Here is a 15,228-nt window from a genome sequence, read left to right as displayed (position 1 = left end):
TATACACACATACATAATTATAAATGATAAAAAGTTCCTTTGAAGATTATAAACATAGACGAGGGGCTGGAAAGGTGGCTCAGAGGTTAAGAGCACTGGCTGCGTTTGGAGAGATTTGAGTTTGGGTTCCCAGGACCCACTCAGGCCCTAGGAACTTTAACTCCTGTTCTAGGGGATCTGAAGCCTTCTTGTGGTTTCTGGAGGCACCTGCAAACATGTGGTGCACATATATACATCCAGGCACACACACACATAAAATAAGTCTTTAAAAATAAAAACGTAGGTGAGTTTGTAAACTTTGGGGCGTTTATCAGCGGACAGATGAAATCAGCACTAGGTGAGAAGCAAGGGGACTTGGGTGTTGTCCTAATTTATTCTCTGGTCTGTTGCCTTCCTCATAAAGGACTATGCCTAGTCTGTAGGTGGCAATTTACAGCTGTACTACGCCCATTGTCCGATCCTGCCCCTTTATATCACAGGAGAGGAGACTAAGGCTTTGAAACAACATAAAACTTCCTCAACATTCTATACCATGTGTAAGGGTAACAGAATCTTGGGGTCAGAGATGAGGGGTGGAAGTCTTGAAACTTAAGTAGTTTTTGCTTTGAGATGGGGCCTCACTTTGTAGCCAAAGCTGGCCTCGAGCCCAGAGCAATCCTCCTGCCTCGGCTTCCACAGCGCTGGGAAGACAAGCGTGAGCCATCCCACACGACTAACCTCTCACATTCTGTTTCACAACGACGAGGAGGAGAACGTGTGGGTAAAAACTGACGGGGGGAGAGGTGGGGGTTCAAACAGGAGAGGGCGTGGACGATTTAAACCAACAGCTGAGGGCGGAAGAGCGATTTTTCTGCGATCACTTCCGGTGCGGGGTTGAGTTCCGGAATCAACACCAGGAAGGGCCAATCAGCACCTTCCCCCGGGAGCCAATGGGAGAGCCGATTACAAACAGCCAATCCTGGCGGCGCTGTCACTGTTATGGGCCTGTCAGGTCGCCGGCGTCGTGGTGCTTGGGCGCTCGCCACCGGCCGGACTCCGGTGCGACCGCGGCAGGAGCAGCCGCCGGGTGGCCTGGCTCGCCTGTCTCCGTCCTCGTCCCAGCCCGTGCCTCCCGGCTCGCAGGCCGCCCGGTAGCTCGAGCGTTGCGGATCGTCCCCGAGGCCTTGGGCCCAGCCGCGCTCCAGCACCGCCGAGGGCTCCGAGGCCGGCGGGATGCAGCCTCCGGGCCCGCCCCCGGCCTATGCGCCCGCCAACGGGGACTTCACCTTTGTCTCCTCGGCGGACGCGGAAGGTGAGAGCGGGCCGGCCGGGGCTCCGGGGACAGGGATGGCAGAGTCGGGGCTCCGCCCCTCTGCCCGCTTGGGCCTTCCCCCGAGGCCGCCCGTGACGAGGGAGGGAGGGTGCGGGGCGCGGGCCCCGCCGCCGCTGCGCCTCCCCCACCATCCCCGGCTGCGAGCCACACAAGTGACCCCGCCGATCTGTCCGGGTGTTTGTTCTTTCCGAAGTGCTCGGCCCCGCGGTTACTCCAGAAAGAGTCAGGGATCGAAGCATGAGAACAAAGTGGGGCTGTGTTCCTCTGCTATTAATAGAAAAGCTTTTTTTCTTCTTTCTCCTGAGGTTTCTCTGGGCAGGTTAAGGATCACTTCCTCGAAGTGTCGTGGTTTTTATTGAATTTGATTTCTAGCCCAAATCTTTGTGTCCACACAGTTTGCAGTGTTTGACCACAGTATTCAGAAAGCTGGATTTAGGAGCATTTGAAACTTCAGGAATTCAACTCAGCGTCCCCAACGGCCTCATCTACAGACTTGGCTTGTATTGTTTTGATCATCTGATTGAGCTGGGAAGATTTTTCTGCTGCATGGGATTTCCCCCCTCTTTGTTCAACTCCTTTTAACCTGACGCTTTATTATCCTCTAGTAATTTTGGGTTTTTGCTTTAATTTTATTTACTTTCCAGAGACCAGATTTAACTGCCTAATATGAAAAAACAAGCTGATTTCGTTTTTAGAAAATCAGTCTAAGAGACTAGGATGTGTTGGGTGGTGAATCCCAGTGATCCCAGAGCTTGGAAGGCAGAGGCAGGTAGATCTCTATGAGTTTAAGGCCAGCCTGGACTACGTACATATCAAGTTCCAGGCCAGCCAGGACTACATACTGAGTGAGACCTTGTCTCAACAAAGAAGAAAGAAAAGAAATTTCGGTCTAGAGATGAACATAGATTTTTATTCAAAATCTGGTTTCTATAAATATATTTTATTCCTTCCTTTAGAAATTATTTTGGAGCCAGTCCTTTAATTATTTATTTAATTATTTTGGAGCAGTCCTTTAATCCCAGTCACACTAAATTACCCATGCTCGCCTTAAAGTCAATATGTAGCCAATGTTGCCTTGAATGTGTGGTTTTTGCCTCAGTCTCCAAAGCAACTGGGTGTTATTACTTTATGTCAGACAAATAGATAATTCTGGTTTATGTCTGCATGCCAGGAGAATTAACATTACCTGGCTCATAGGTATAATCTCCCTTCATCTGGATTTATATTATGTCAGGATCTCTGGGTAATTCATAAGCACATTAACATTTTTGAGAAGCACTGGCTTAGAATTTCATAAAAAATTAAAGAGGAGGAAATTATTCCTAACTAGATCAGAGAAAGCCAGGCAAGATGGATCACATCTGTAATTACCTGCTCTTGAGAGGCTAAAACGAGAGATTAAGGAGCGTTCAAGTCCAGCCTGGACTAGAATGAGACTTTCTTAGACAAAATAGTAACGAAAGTCAGGAAAATTTTATGGAGGTGATATTTTACAAGATGTAGCCTATCAGATATTGGACTGATAGGAAAGAGATAGAAATTTTGGTGGAATGATATATGCTATAAAAAAAAAATATGGTGTAGGGCTTAGGGAGGAGCTTACTTAATTGATAGGAGGCAGAAGGCAGAGTTTAATCTCCAGCACTGTATAAGGTAGGATGGCGACTTATTGGTAAAATTATTAAGGCCACTCCACGTAGTTAAAAGGAGATTTATTTAATGGTGTACCTTACAAATGAAGGAATAGGTAGGTTGAGGGTTCTGGGAAAGACGCAGCAGCAGCAGCAGTAGTCTGGCGATGTTCTCTGGAGAACGCTGCTCCATCCTCCATCACCTCTAGCATCCGGGCTCCCAGCAGCAATAGCGCTGCATGTCCCAGTCTTCAGGCCCTCCCTTGGCCCCGCCTTGTGGGCGTGATAGTTACCAAAACCTCAATGGGGGTTGGAACTTCCAGACCAAAGCTGGAATGGCTACCCACTACAGTGACTCATCCTAGCATTTGGAAGGTGGAAGCAGGAAGACCAGAAGTTCATGATCATCCTTGTCTATGTATTGAATTTGAGGCCAGCCTGGGCTACATGCCTTAGCCTCCTGAGTGCTGGGATTACAGGCATATACCAGTGTACCTGACACATGTTTCACCTCTTCTGGTTTTGTTTTGTTGTTTTGTTTTTGTTTTTTCTAATTGTAAAATGAAAAGTAGTACAATGTCTGTCATTGATAAAAAGTGAAGATTATATGGAATAGCAAATATTCATAAAGACTGGCAAATTATAGTTATTTGAATATATGTACATTTCAGTTCACATTCACATATTTCACCCTGGTTCACAGTTTTGTCTTCTCTCCTAAGATCTCAGTGGTTCTATAGCAACTCCAGATGTCAAATTAAATCTCGGTGGAGGTGGAGAGTTCATCAAAGAATCTACAGCAACTACATTTCTGAGACAAAGAGGCTATGGCTGGCTTTTGGAAGTTGAAGACGAGGATCCTGAAGATAACAAGCCACTCCTGTATGTGAAGAATACTTCAGTTGTGATTTGAAGGGATGCTTATGCTCTTGATGTTTTTAAAGACAGATGAGGAGAATTTTAACCTCTTGGGTGAAAAACAGTAATAGGCTAGAGAGATGGGTCAGCAGTTATGAGTGCTTCCTGCTCCTTCAGAGAACTGGAGCTTAGTGCCGTCACCATCCATCTCTGGCAACACTACTGCCGGTTGCTCCAGCTTCTCGGGATCTGACGTTGTCTTCTGGCCTTTGTGGGCACCCATATATGCTTGGCATTCACTTATACAAACACACATGCACATAAACAAGTCTAAAAGCAGCAGCAGTTTTCAGTTTTACTGGTACTCTAAAAAACTGAAGCAGTGAGGAAAGAATGCTTTTAGCCTGTTGAATGTGGGTGTCAGGAGCTTCTGAAATGGGAACTGGAGAGATGGCACAGTGGTCAAGAGCACTTGCTGCTCTTGCAGAAGACTGGGTTTCTGCCCAGAACCCACATGGTGGCTCACAGCTGCTTGTAACTCTAGTCCAGGGGATCCGATTCCCTCTTCTGACTTCTGAGGGCATCAGGCACTCATGTATTATACAGGCATACATGCAGATAAAACACTTATTTTAAAAAAAAATCTCTTTAAAAATATTAAAGCTGGAGCCAGGCAGTGGTGGCACATGCTTTTAATCCCAGCACTCGGGAAGGCAGAGGCAGGAGGAACTCTGTGAGTTCAAGGCCAGCCTGGTCTACAGAGTGAGTTCCAGGATAGGTTCCAAAAGCTACACAGAGAAAACCTGTCTCAAAAAACCAAAAAAACCAAAACAAAACAAAGTTATAGCTGGAAGCCAGACTTTGTAATATATGCATGTGATTTCAGTATTTGAGAGGTAGAAACATAAGCATCCGGAGTTCAGCCAAGGAAACCTGAGCTGTAGGTTCAGGGAGAGACCCTGTCTCAAAAGGACCATATGGAGAATGATAGAGAAGAATACCTGGCACCTGCTTCTGGCCTCAGTGAGTGTGACAGGCACTTTCACCTGCACTTAGAACTGGTCATGCACTCCAACAGATTCACACTTACGTGTGAATCTTTAATAAGTGAATCTTTAAAAGAAAGAGATCCACTCTGCTGGCATGCCTTCAATCCCAGCACTCCAGAGACAGAGAGACAGGTGGTCTTTTTGAGTTTGAGGCCAGCAAGGATACTTGGTGAGACCCTCTCTCAAAAGAGAGAGAGAGAGAGAGACCACTTTAAAAAAAATAAAGTCCTGTGTTTCTTTTACATACATATAAACAGATATGCTCTGCACTGTTTACCTTGTTTGACCAAAGATAAATGTCTTTTGTCAATTAAGTCATCAAATCAGTGTCATCAAAAGATCCAAGGTTCTGGTGTAGTTAAGGGTGAAATTCAGGTTTAAAACATAATTCTGGGCCAGGCAAGGTGGCACACGTCTTTATCCCAGTACTCGGGCAGAGGCAGACCTTGGAAGCACTTTATTTCACTTCATGCTACTATAGTTTCAAAACACCAGCAACTGTGAGATTGTAGAATTTTCAGCATCTCTAAAACTGAGGTATTTTCCCATGGAATCAGTCTAATGTATACTTCAAATGCTGTCTAGTTTAAATGTAAAGTTCTTTTAAACCTATTTTACTATTCAAAATGACATGTTTTTTAAGAGTCTTCTTTTACAATTGTAGGGAAGAATTGGACATTGATCTGAAGGACATCTACTACAAAATCCGCTGTGTTTTGATGCCCATGCCGTCGCTTGGGTTTAATAGACAAGTGGTGAGAGACAACCCTGACTTTTGGGGTCCACTGGCTGTTGTCCTCTTCTTTTCAATGATATCATTGTATGGACAGTTTAGGGTAAGTATACCTCACTTTATACAGACATTAGATCTTTTTATGAGACTCAGAAATTAGGTGTAGTCACATACTTACTATAAAAACATATTAGAAAGATGTTTTATATTTGCCCATTTTCCTCGATTGTTCATTCCTGAAATTGTTTCATAATGGATTAAGTTGGGTGTACCTTGGATTGATTCTTTGTCAGTGTATCCACATTTTATTTTACATTTTCATTTATTTTATTTTATATGTATGTTTTGCCTGCGTGCAAGTGTGTATACTATGCGCATGGCTGTTGGATTCCCTGGAGCTGGGCTGATGGATGGCTTTTAGTCATCCTGTGGGTGCTAGGAATCTCCTGGGCCCCTTGCAAGAGCAGCCAGTACTCTTATCCACTAAGCTGTCCCTAGCCCCAAGTTTTCCACATTTTATTAGTTGTTTTTTTTTTTATGAGTAATTTTATTTTTAATTAAGTGTATGTGTGAGGCAGAGGCAGGTGGATCCCTGTGAGTTCAAGGACAGCCTGGTCTGCATAGCAAGTTCCTGTCTCCCCCCCAAAAAAAAAAAAAAAAATGTGTGTGTGTGGGGTATGTGCATGTAGTGCTGATACCTAGGAAAGTCAGAGGTATTGAATTCTACAGGAGTTGAAGTCATACCCAGTGTGAGTGCTGACAATTAAATTTGAGTCTCAGAAGAGTGACATGTTCTTACAGCAGAGCCATCTTTTCAGTTCTCTGTGACTAAATACCAGGCAGAAGCACCCTGAGGAAGGAAGGATTTATTTTGGCTCACAGTTCACGGTGGGGAGGACATGATGCGAGAAGCTTGCCTCTTCTTCCATTTCCTTCACTTACCTACCCCAACTCATGGAATAATACCATTCACATTTGGTAGATCTTCCCACATCCATTAACCAAACTTAGACACTCCTACCCAGAGGTCTGTCTCCTAAGTGATTTTGTTGTTGTTGGGTTTTTTTGTTTTTTTTTTTTTTGCTTTTTTGCTTTTTGCTTTTTTCTGAGACAGGGTTTCTCTGTGGCTATCCTGGAACTCACTCTGTAGACCAGGCTGGCCTCAAACTCAGAGATCCACCTGCCTCTGCCTCCTGAATTCTGGGATTAAAGGTGTACACCACCACCACCACCACCACCCCCCCCCCACCACCACCACCCAACGTCCCTAGGTGATTTTGAATTGTCTTGTCAAATGATTCTATTAGGCCAAGTGTTGTGGGGCATGCCTTAATCCTAGCACTTGGGAAGCAGAACCATCAGGTAGTTCTCTGTGAATATGAGGCTGGACTGATGATCCACATAGCCAGTCCCGGGACAGACAGGGATTCATAGTGAGACCTTGTCTCTAAAAAGCAAGAAAAAAGCAAAATAAAGAAAAAAAACACAAGTTGCTTTTGGTCATGGTGTTTGTCACAGCCATAGGAAAGCAAACACATATAGCCTCATTCCTGGTAATAAGCAAGTACTTTATCCCTGAGCTGTGTATCTAGCCTTATTTTTGTTTGTGAGACATGGTCTCGCTAATTTGTTTTTATTTTGTTTTGGGGCTTACTATGTAGCCTAGGCAGGCTTTGATCTTGTGATCCTCCTGCCTCAGATATCTGAGTATTAAGATAAAGGTATGTGCCACCAATTTGTCTTCTTTATTATTAATATGCTCTAGAGATACTTTGCAATTATTTAAATACTTTGTTTCTCATCAAACTTAAGCCTAATAAATTTTGAACCCAATTAGTCCTATAGTATTGATTGAATGGTAATTATCCTAATTCCTTCATTTCATCTATGTTTATTAAGTGTTTTCTAAGGAACAGCCACCCTTCTTTCCTGTTACTTTATTACCCAGTTACTTACATCAGTATGGGTTCTTGAATGTTCATTTTGTTCTCTCAACACCCAATATTACCGTTTATTTTATTGTTCCAGCTTTAGCCATTGGGAGCATCTTCAGGCTTTCTGTGACTTTTGCGCTCACCCCTTACTTTGTGTGTGTATGTGTGTGCATGCACCATTTGTGTTTGTGTGTGGGCAGGTGAGTGTGCATTTGTGTGTTTACACATGCTGACCAGGAGTCAACTTTGATGGTTGTTCTTCAGAACGCTGTCTACTTTGATTTTTGGGACAGGGTCTAAGTTAGACCTGGGGCTTGCCAGTTAGGCTAGGTTCTGCCTCCATTTCCCCAGTGCTGGGATTACTTCAGCCAGCTTTTTGTGTGAGTCTTGGGAATCAAGCCTCAGGCTTGTGAGCAAGCACTTTATCAGCTGAGCTGTTTCTTAGTCCATGTTACATACTTCTCGAGCATACTTTTTTTCTAACCCCACAGGCGTGTATAAACCAAGTTTGTGTTATTTCTCTGATGGAGCCTGGAAAGCAGTCAGTACTCTTAAAAAGGTTCCATTCTAGTGAGGGAATATTAGGAACCAAAATCAGGAAGTTGGGTGTAGTGGGAGGCTGAGGAAAGAAGACTGCTGTAGGTTTGGGGTCATCCTGAGGTACGTGGTGAGTTTGAAGCCAGCCTGCACTACCATGTGAGACCCAGGTCAGAATGAAGGAGGAAACCAAGATCTAGGCAGTGTTTATGTTTCTTTTATTTTCTTTCTTTCTTTTTTTTTTTTTTTTTTTTTTTTTTTGTTTGGTTTTTGTTTAGAGACAGGCTTTCTCTGTGTAACAACCCTGGGTGACCTGGAACTCACTCTGTAGAGAAGGCTGGCTTCAAACACACAGAAATCCACCTGCCTCTGCCTCCTTACCTCTGGGATTAAAGGTGTGCGCCACCACCATTCCCATATGTTTATGTTCTAATGGAGTATTATTTGTGCTGTTAAGTATATATGAGGAGTTAAAATTACCTGACATGTCTGCCATATTCAATAATTACATGAATGTATAAGTAAGTTTTAAAGACTTCTTAGGAGAACTGGCAGCTTATTTTGGGAATGATTTTTGCTTGTAGGATGTGATAAGCCATGGGAGCTAATAGTAAACATTTTGTCTTCTTTAAAGTTATCTTTTATTACCAGTGCATATGTTTGGGAGGCAGAGGCAGGCAGATCTCTGAGTTCCAGGCCAGCCTGATCTACAGAGTGAGTTGTGGGACAGCCAGAGCTACACAGAGAAACCCTGCCTTGAAAAACCAAATATATATATATATATATATATATAATCTTTTGTCATGTGTCCTGGAATACTGAAGATTTTTGTTTGTTTTTGAGACCGGATTTCTCTGTGTAGCTTTGGAGCCTTTCTTGGAACTCACTGTGTAGCCCAGGCTGGCCTCAAACTCACAGAGATCCACCTGCCTCTGCCTCCTGAGTGCTGGGATTAAAGGCGTGCACCACCTGCCCCTTTCGAAATACTGAAGTTTCTTTAGCAGTTAGTAATTGTTGAATTTTCAGTTTGGTTCTGAGTTTGTATTACACCTTGTATTTGTAAGTTGTGGAAATGTGCTTGAGAACTAACAGAACCTCTGACCTAAAATGGGGCTTACTAAGCTGTCTTAAGTAGCAGAGAGTTGAATTTCTGAAAACATAGCATTTTATTAGATTTTTTTAATTAATGATTTCTTTTTCCTTTGTAAGGTGGTCTCATGGATTATAACCATTTGGATATTTGGTTCACTGACAATTTTCTTACTGGCTAGAGTTCTTGGTGGAGAAGTAAGTACTTAATTTTGAAAGGTTCTTTAGTGTTTGTTTTTGTTTTGTTTTCTAGACAGTCTCACTATAGAGCCCTGGAACTCACTTTGTAGACCAGACTGGCCTTGAATTCACAAAGATATGCGTGTTTCTGCTTCCTAAGTACTGAGGTAAAAGGGTGGGGATGTCACAAAAGGAAAGAAAAAAAAATAATTTTGTGTACCTGTGTATGTACAAATGAGTGCAGGTACCCGTGGATTCCAGAAGAGGTCATCAGACCTTGTCCAGCTGGAGCTGGCCAGGTGTTGGGAGCTGAACTCAGGTGTGCTGCAAGAGCATTACATGCCTGTGACTGCTGGAGCCCTCTCTCCAGCCTGTCTGTCTGTTTGTTTTGGAGACAGTGTCACTATGTGGCCCTGACTAACCTAGAAACTTGTTATGTAGATCAGACTTCTCAGCACAAAAAATTGTGCTGAATGGATATTTTTAACCCATCTAATGGTTTTGCAACATCACACATTTGTCATTTAGAAAACACTGCTTTTGCCAGATGTGGTGATGCATGCATTTAATCCCAGCATTCAGGAGGAAGCAAGTGGCAGGTAGAATTCTGAGGCCAGCCTGGTCTGTGTAGTGAGTTCCAGGACAGCCAGGGCTGTATAGATAGATCCTATCTCAAAAAAACAAGAAAACATTAGTTCCATATACCGTCTTAACTACCATGAACATAACAGTCTTGTTTGGTCTGGGAACTCAAGTATGGTAGGGCTTAACTAGTACTTGAGTGAGAGAAAATATGTATGACTGCTTTGTGATCTTTAAATATTTACTTGAAGGCTGTGGTGTAGCTCAAATCTGGAGGCCTGGGTTAAATTCCTAGCACTGGCCAGAGAGAGGGTTCAGCACTTAAGAGCACTTGTTGCTCTTGGAGAGCCCCTGAGTTCAGTTCCCAGCCCCCACATGGCATCTAAGAAAGAACTGTTTATCACTACAGTTCCAGGTGTTGAATGCCTTGTCCTGACTTCCATTAGCACATACACATGGACCCAAGAACATACCCATGAATAAAAATTAAATAAAAAAAAAAATCAGCTGGGCGGCTGCGGCGGTGGCGCACACCTTTAGTCCCAGCGCTGGAGAGACAGAGCCAGGCGGATCTCTGTGAGTTTGAGGCCAGCCTGGTCTGTAGAACAAGATCCAGGGCAGGCACCAAAACTACACAGAGAAACCCTGTCTCAGAAAAAAAAGTAGTTATGGTAAGCTTCTGTTCACGGTCTCCTAGTTGCCCTTCCTTCTGTCTCTCTGTGCCACACATGACTTCTTTGGATCTTGGATTTTTAATCTGAAAATGGTGATTATGATCTTTTAAAATGGTCTTTTAGCAAAATATGGTGTTCCACACCTGTACTCGTGGCATGGGGAGGCTGTGGCAGAGGACCAAGTTTGAAGCCAGCTTGGGATACATGGCCAGATCTTGTTTCCTCTCCATATCCTCCACCCCTCACACCCCCACTCCCCACCCCCCAAAAAAAAAAAAAAAAAAAAAAAACTTCGGTATTGTAGGTCAACACTCCAGAGATGGAAGCAGACCAGTCAGTTCAGTGTCGTCCTTGACTACATAGTGAGTTTGAGTCATCCTGAGTTACAGGAGACCCAGTCTCCAAAGGGGAGGGAAGGCCAGAGGGATGGCTCAGTGGTTAGAGTACTTGCTGCTCTTCGAGAGAACCCTATGATAGTGCTTTACAACCCTCAAACTACAGTTCCAAGGGAAAACGAGTAAGAAGACTTAAGAGTTACTTTGTTTTGTGTGTGTGTGTGTGTGTGTGTGTACTGAAGGTGGTTAGACATCATCCTAAAGCGAGAGACAAAGGCTGGTAATGTGGGTTTTGACTATCAGGAAACTGAAACATTGAAAATACAGTGGTAAAAAGGCCCTGGAATGTATAAGACAAGGTGATAATTTGAAATACATTGGGTGTGATTTCTTGATTCTCATGTTTATGTCAGTACAACAAAGAATGGTTCTGAAAAATGATTAAGTATCCTAATTCCTATGATATTTATTTCAATTTTTAAAAATTCACAGGTTGCATATGGCCAAGTTCTTGGAGTGATAGGCTATTCGTTACTTCCTCTCATTGTGATAGCCCCTGTACTTTTGGTGGTTGGATCCTTTGAAATGGTGTCTACACTTATAAAAGTAAGTTATACAGCATGAACTAGACAGCTGACTTTTCTGTACCAAAGTATGTTGGTCCTCAGGCTAAGAATATTGTAACCTAAACTTACAACTTCCTGAGACAGTGGTATTTGGGAACAGAGACAATTTTTACCAATTTAGTTTCTTTTGATCCCCCCCCCCCCCACACACACACACACGTCCTACCACCAGAAATTGTGAAATCTATAGGCATCTCAGGGAGACTGGAGACCCAATAAAACTTCAGGATAGTATAGTCATATTTAAAATTTTTTGAGTATTTCTTCTCAGCACTATTAAATATGAATCCATGGGGCAGATTTGTGAGGGGTGTGTTTATTTAAAATTCCACTGAGGCCAGGCATGGTGGTGGCCTACACCTTTAATCCCAGCACTTGGAAGATTAAAGCAGGAGGACCAGAAATTGAAAGTTCCCCTCAGATACATGGGCAGTTTGAAGTTAGTCTTGACTAAGGTACAGCCTGGTGTCCGTCCTTATCATAGATCTGGTGCCTCTTCCCATTCCTAGGAAAACAGTGGTAATAATTATGTGTACAATTTTTTTTTAAGGTTTATTTATTTACTATGTTTACAGTGTTCTGTCTGCACGTATCCCTGCAGGCCAGAAGAGGGCACCAGATCTCATTACAGATGGTTGTGAGCCACCATGTGGTCTCTGGGAATTGAACTCAGGACCTCTGGAAGAGCAAGCAGTGCTCTTAACCTCTGAGCCATCTCTCCAGCCCATAATGTGTACAATTTTAACTCAAGTTGTGAGCCCTCTTTCAGGAATCATTTTATTCAACAATGTGGCAGAAATGATTGTGTTCTCAAAAGTTGCCAGATCATCAGGGTGTGGGGCCTCTGGGAGTTCACACTCCTAGCACTGAGGTGGATGAGTCCAGCATGTTGTGGGTTCAAAAGCAAGCCTGAGCCAAACAATTCCAGTACAGCGGGATACTGAATGAAACCATGTCTCAAAAAATAAAAAAATAACATACATGATCATAATCACTAGGGCCACTTGTTTAAAAGACTGAACACTAATTATTTTCCTTAGAAAATTTTTGTTTTTGTTTGGCTTTTTTTTTTTTTTTTTTTTTTTTTTTTAAACAGGGTTTCTCTGTGTAGCCCTGGCTGTCCTGGATCTCACTCTGTAGACCAGGTTGGCCTCAAACTCAGAGACCCACCTGCCTCTGTCTCCCGAGTGCTGGGATTAAAGGCGTGCTCCACCACCGCCTGTCACCTTAGAAACTCTTAAATTTGATCTGGGCATGGTGGCACAGCCCTTTAATCTTTACATTCAGGAAACAGCTGTACTTCAGTGTCTGAGTTTGGGATCAGCTTGGTCTACATAGTTAAGTTTCATTTATTTGTATGCTGTACGAATGGGCGCATTGTATCCAGGTATGGCTTTTGGGCGGGGATGGGGGGGGTTGTATTTTAGTTTGCTCCTGTTTTTGTTTTTAGACAGTCTGACATTATAGCCACAGCTGGCCATGAACTCGCTGTGTAGTTCAGGCTGGCCTTGAATTCAGGTAGTAGGTTAAGTGCCAAAGTCTCACTTGGCCAAGGGTGGCACACGCCTTTAGTCCCAGCACTCAGAGACAGGCGGATCTCTGTGAGTTCGAGGCCAGCCTAGTCTACAGAGTGAGTTCTAGGACAGGCTCCAAAGCTACATAGAGAAACCCTGTCTCGAAAAACCAAAAAAAGCCTCACTTGAATCATTTTTTTAAAACATCGTAAATGTTCTCTGTGATTCCCAAATGTCGATTGATTGCTAATACGCTGCTGTCTTCTCTCTTTCTCTTTTCTAAGCTGTTCGGTGTGTTCTGGGCTGCCTACAGTGCTGCTTCATTACTTGTAGGTGAAGAATTCAAGACCAAAAAGCCTCTCCTCATATATCCAATCTTCTTATTGTACATTTATTTTTTGTCCTTATATACTGGAGTGTGATCCAAGTTGTACATGAGTTGAAAAAGATGGTGTTACCTTTGTATTTAGCTGGGAGTTCTTGCTGAAGGGTTTGGAGAGAACATAACTAGAAATTTTATACATTCCAGATAGAAAGACAGGGTTAAAGTCTTTTTAAAACAATATTTTTTGTATTTAAGTAATTGCAGTTATCTGGGATTTTTTGGTCAGAATTCTGAATTCTGTTTGGTTCTTCATATTCCGCGAATAAATAAAAAGCATTGTGTTTTTTTCAGATTGTGTCAATATTCAACTGAACACTTGTGCCAAATGCACCTAGATGGGTAATTGTATCTCACTTGAAATATAAATTGACAATATCCTGAAAATCTAAAAGTGCAATTTTTTTCCTTTGAAGAATTTTCTCCTACACCACAGATCCTGTAGATACCTATTTATATTTATACATATATATTTATGAAATAATTCTTATTCACAAAATATATTTCTGAATAGCCTAAAAATTAAGATACTAAATCTGATGCTTAAACTTTCCTTAATTTGGCCATTAATGTTTTTTATTTAAAACTTCAAATTTGTTTTTAAATTGTGTGTAATTTTTGAAATAATAGTTGCGGTGTAGATTTGGTTTGTGTGTCTATGCTCTTAAAAAACAGTTTTGAATGTCTAAACATTTGATTTAAAGTTTCTGTTTATCTTTTTGACCAAAGCAGCAAGAGATATAATTAATGTGGCATTCATTAAAATCATTAATATATAGGAAAAAATAATATTTATAGCATCAGTAAATATTTTTTAAGTGGTACCTTTCAATCATAAAAAGTTGCGGGAAAGAGACCTTTGAGGTCGTGTGGTCTTGAACAATGTTATAATGCAGTAGAAAATAAAGCGTTTTCCAGCTGTGTTCTTTGTCTTACAATACTTTTTCCTATATTACTTGATACTTTAAAAAGTATTGGTTTCTTTCCGACAAATTTACACTGTTTGCTAAGGGAAATATTAAGAAAATTTTATCAAAGAAGTTCTTTTGTAAATCCTGTATTCTATGTATATCTTTTAATATTATTTTATAAAGTAGATGAACTATTTTATCTGTGTTCATAAAATAGCAAATCCTGTTAGCACATTATTGTATTATTCTTTCTGGTTTTGCCCAAAAAAGTTAACTTCTGTTCCTGATATGGTATAACATCATCGTCTCTGTTCCTTAGGCAAAATAGATCTAGGAAAACAAGTGAAAGCCCTAGAGAGATTAAAAACCTCAGGAACTTGGAGTACTGAGAAGTAGTGTAGAAGTATCTTTGGCCACAGAGGCACCAGCAGAAGGTAAACATCTGTCAGAGAGGTTCCTGTGGGCATCCCTTTGTATGAATGGCTATTCAGGCTTCGTGTTCATTTTGTTGTGCTGCGTCAAACTCGTACCTTGCATATGGTAGGCAGGGCTGTGCTGGTTAACCACACCCCTCACTTACCAGGCATGTCCAGCCTGCAAATTCATGAACCACACAAGACTAAGGATAGCTCTAATGCAGCTCAAATCAAAAGCTTCAACTTATTTAAAACATGCTGGAAATTTCTGTGCAATTGCATGTGAACTTTATAGATGATTCTGTTTTGCAACTTGCCAAGAGTTGACATACCTAGTTGGTGTTCATAGTGTTGACCCTGAAACTAAACTTTTCTGGAGTCAAGACCAGATTATAAAATCTTATTAATTGCTACATAAAGATATTCTAGGAATATTTCACTCAAAAATTATTTTAAAATTATCAG

At 42.0% G+C, this 15,228-nt stretch overlaps 1 protein-coding gene across 1 annotated transcript; it reads left to right on the top strand.

The window, feature by feature from the left end:
• Positions 1-970: 970 nt before the first annotated feature.
• Yipf4 (Yip1 domain family member 4) lies at positions 971-14,374 on the top strand. Its single transcript, XM_028873572.2, has 6 exons — positions 971-1,291; positions 3,666-3,825; positions 5,515-5,686; positions 9,264-9,341; positions 11,407-11,520; positions 13,339-14,374. Exons 1-6 carry the CDS (start codon positions 1,213-1,215, stop codon positions 13,474-13,476), a joined length of 741 nt encoding a protein of 246 aa, XP_028729405.1. The 5' UTR covers positions 971-1,212; the 3' UTR covers positions 13,477-14,374.
• Positions 14,375-15,228: the final 854 nt, after the last annotated feature.

This window comes from Peromyscus leucopus, chromosome 22 (assembly GCF_004664715.2).
Source record: "Peromyscus leucopus breed LL Stock chromosome 22, UCI_PerLeu_2.1, whole genome shotgun sequence".
NCBI classification, from domain to species: domain Eukaryota; kingdom Metazoa; phylum Chordata; class Mammalia; order Rodentia; family Cricetidae; genus Peromyscus; species Peromyscus leucopus.
Note: the sequence above shows the minus strand (reverse complement) of the source record. Positions and strands in the feature narration are given on the sequence as shown.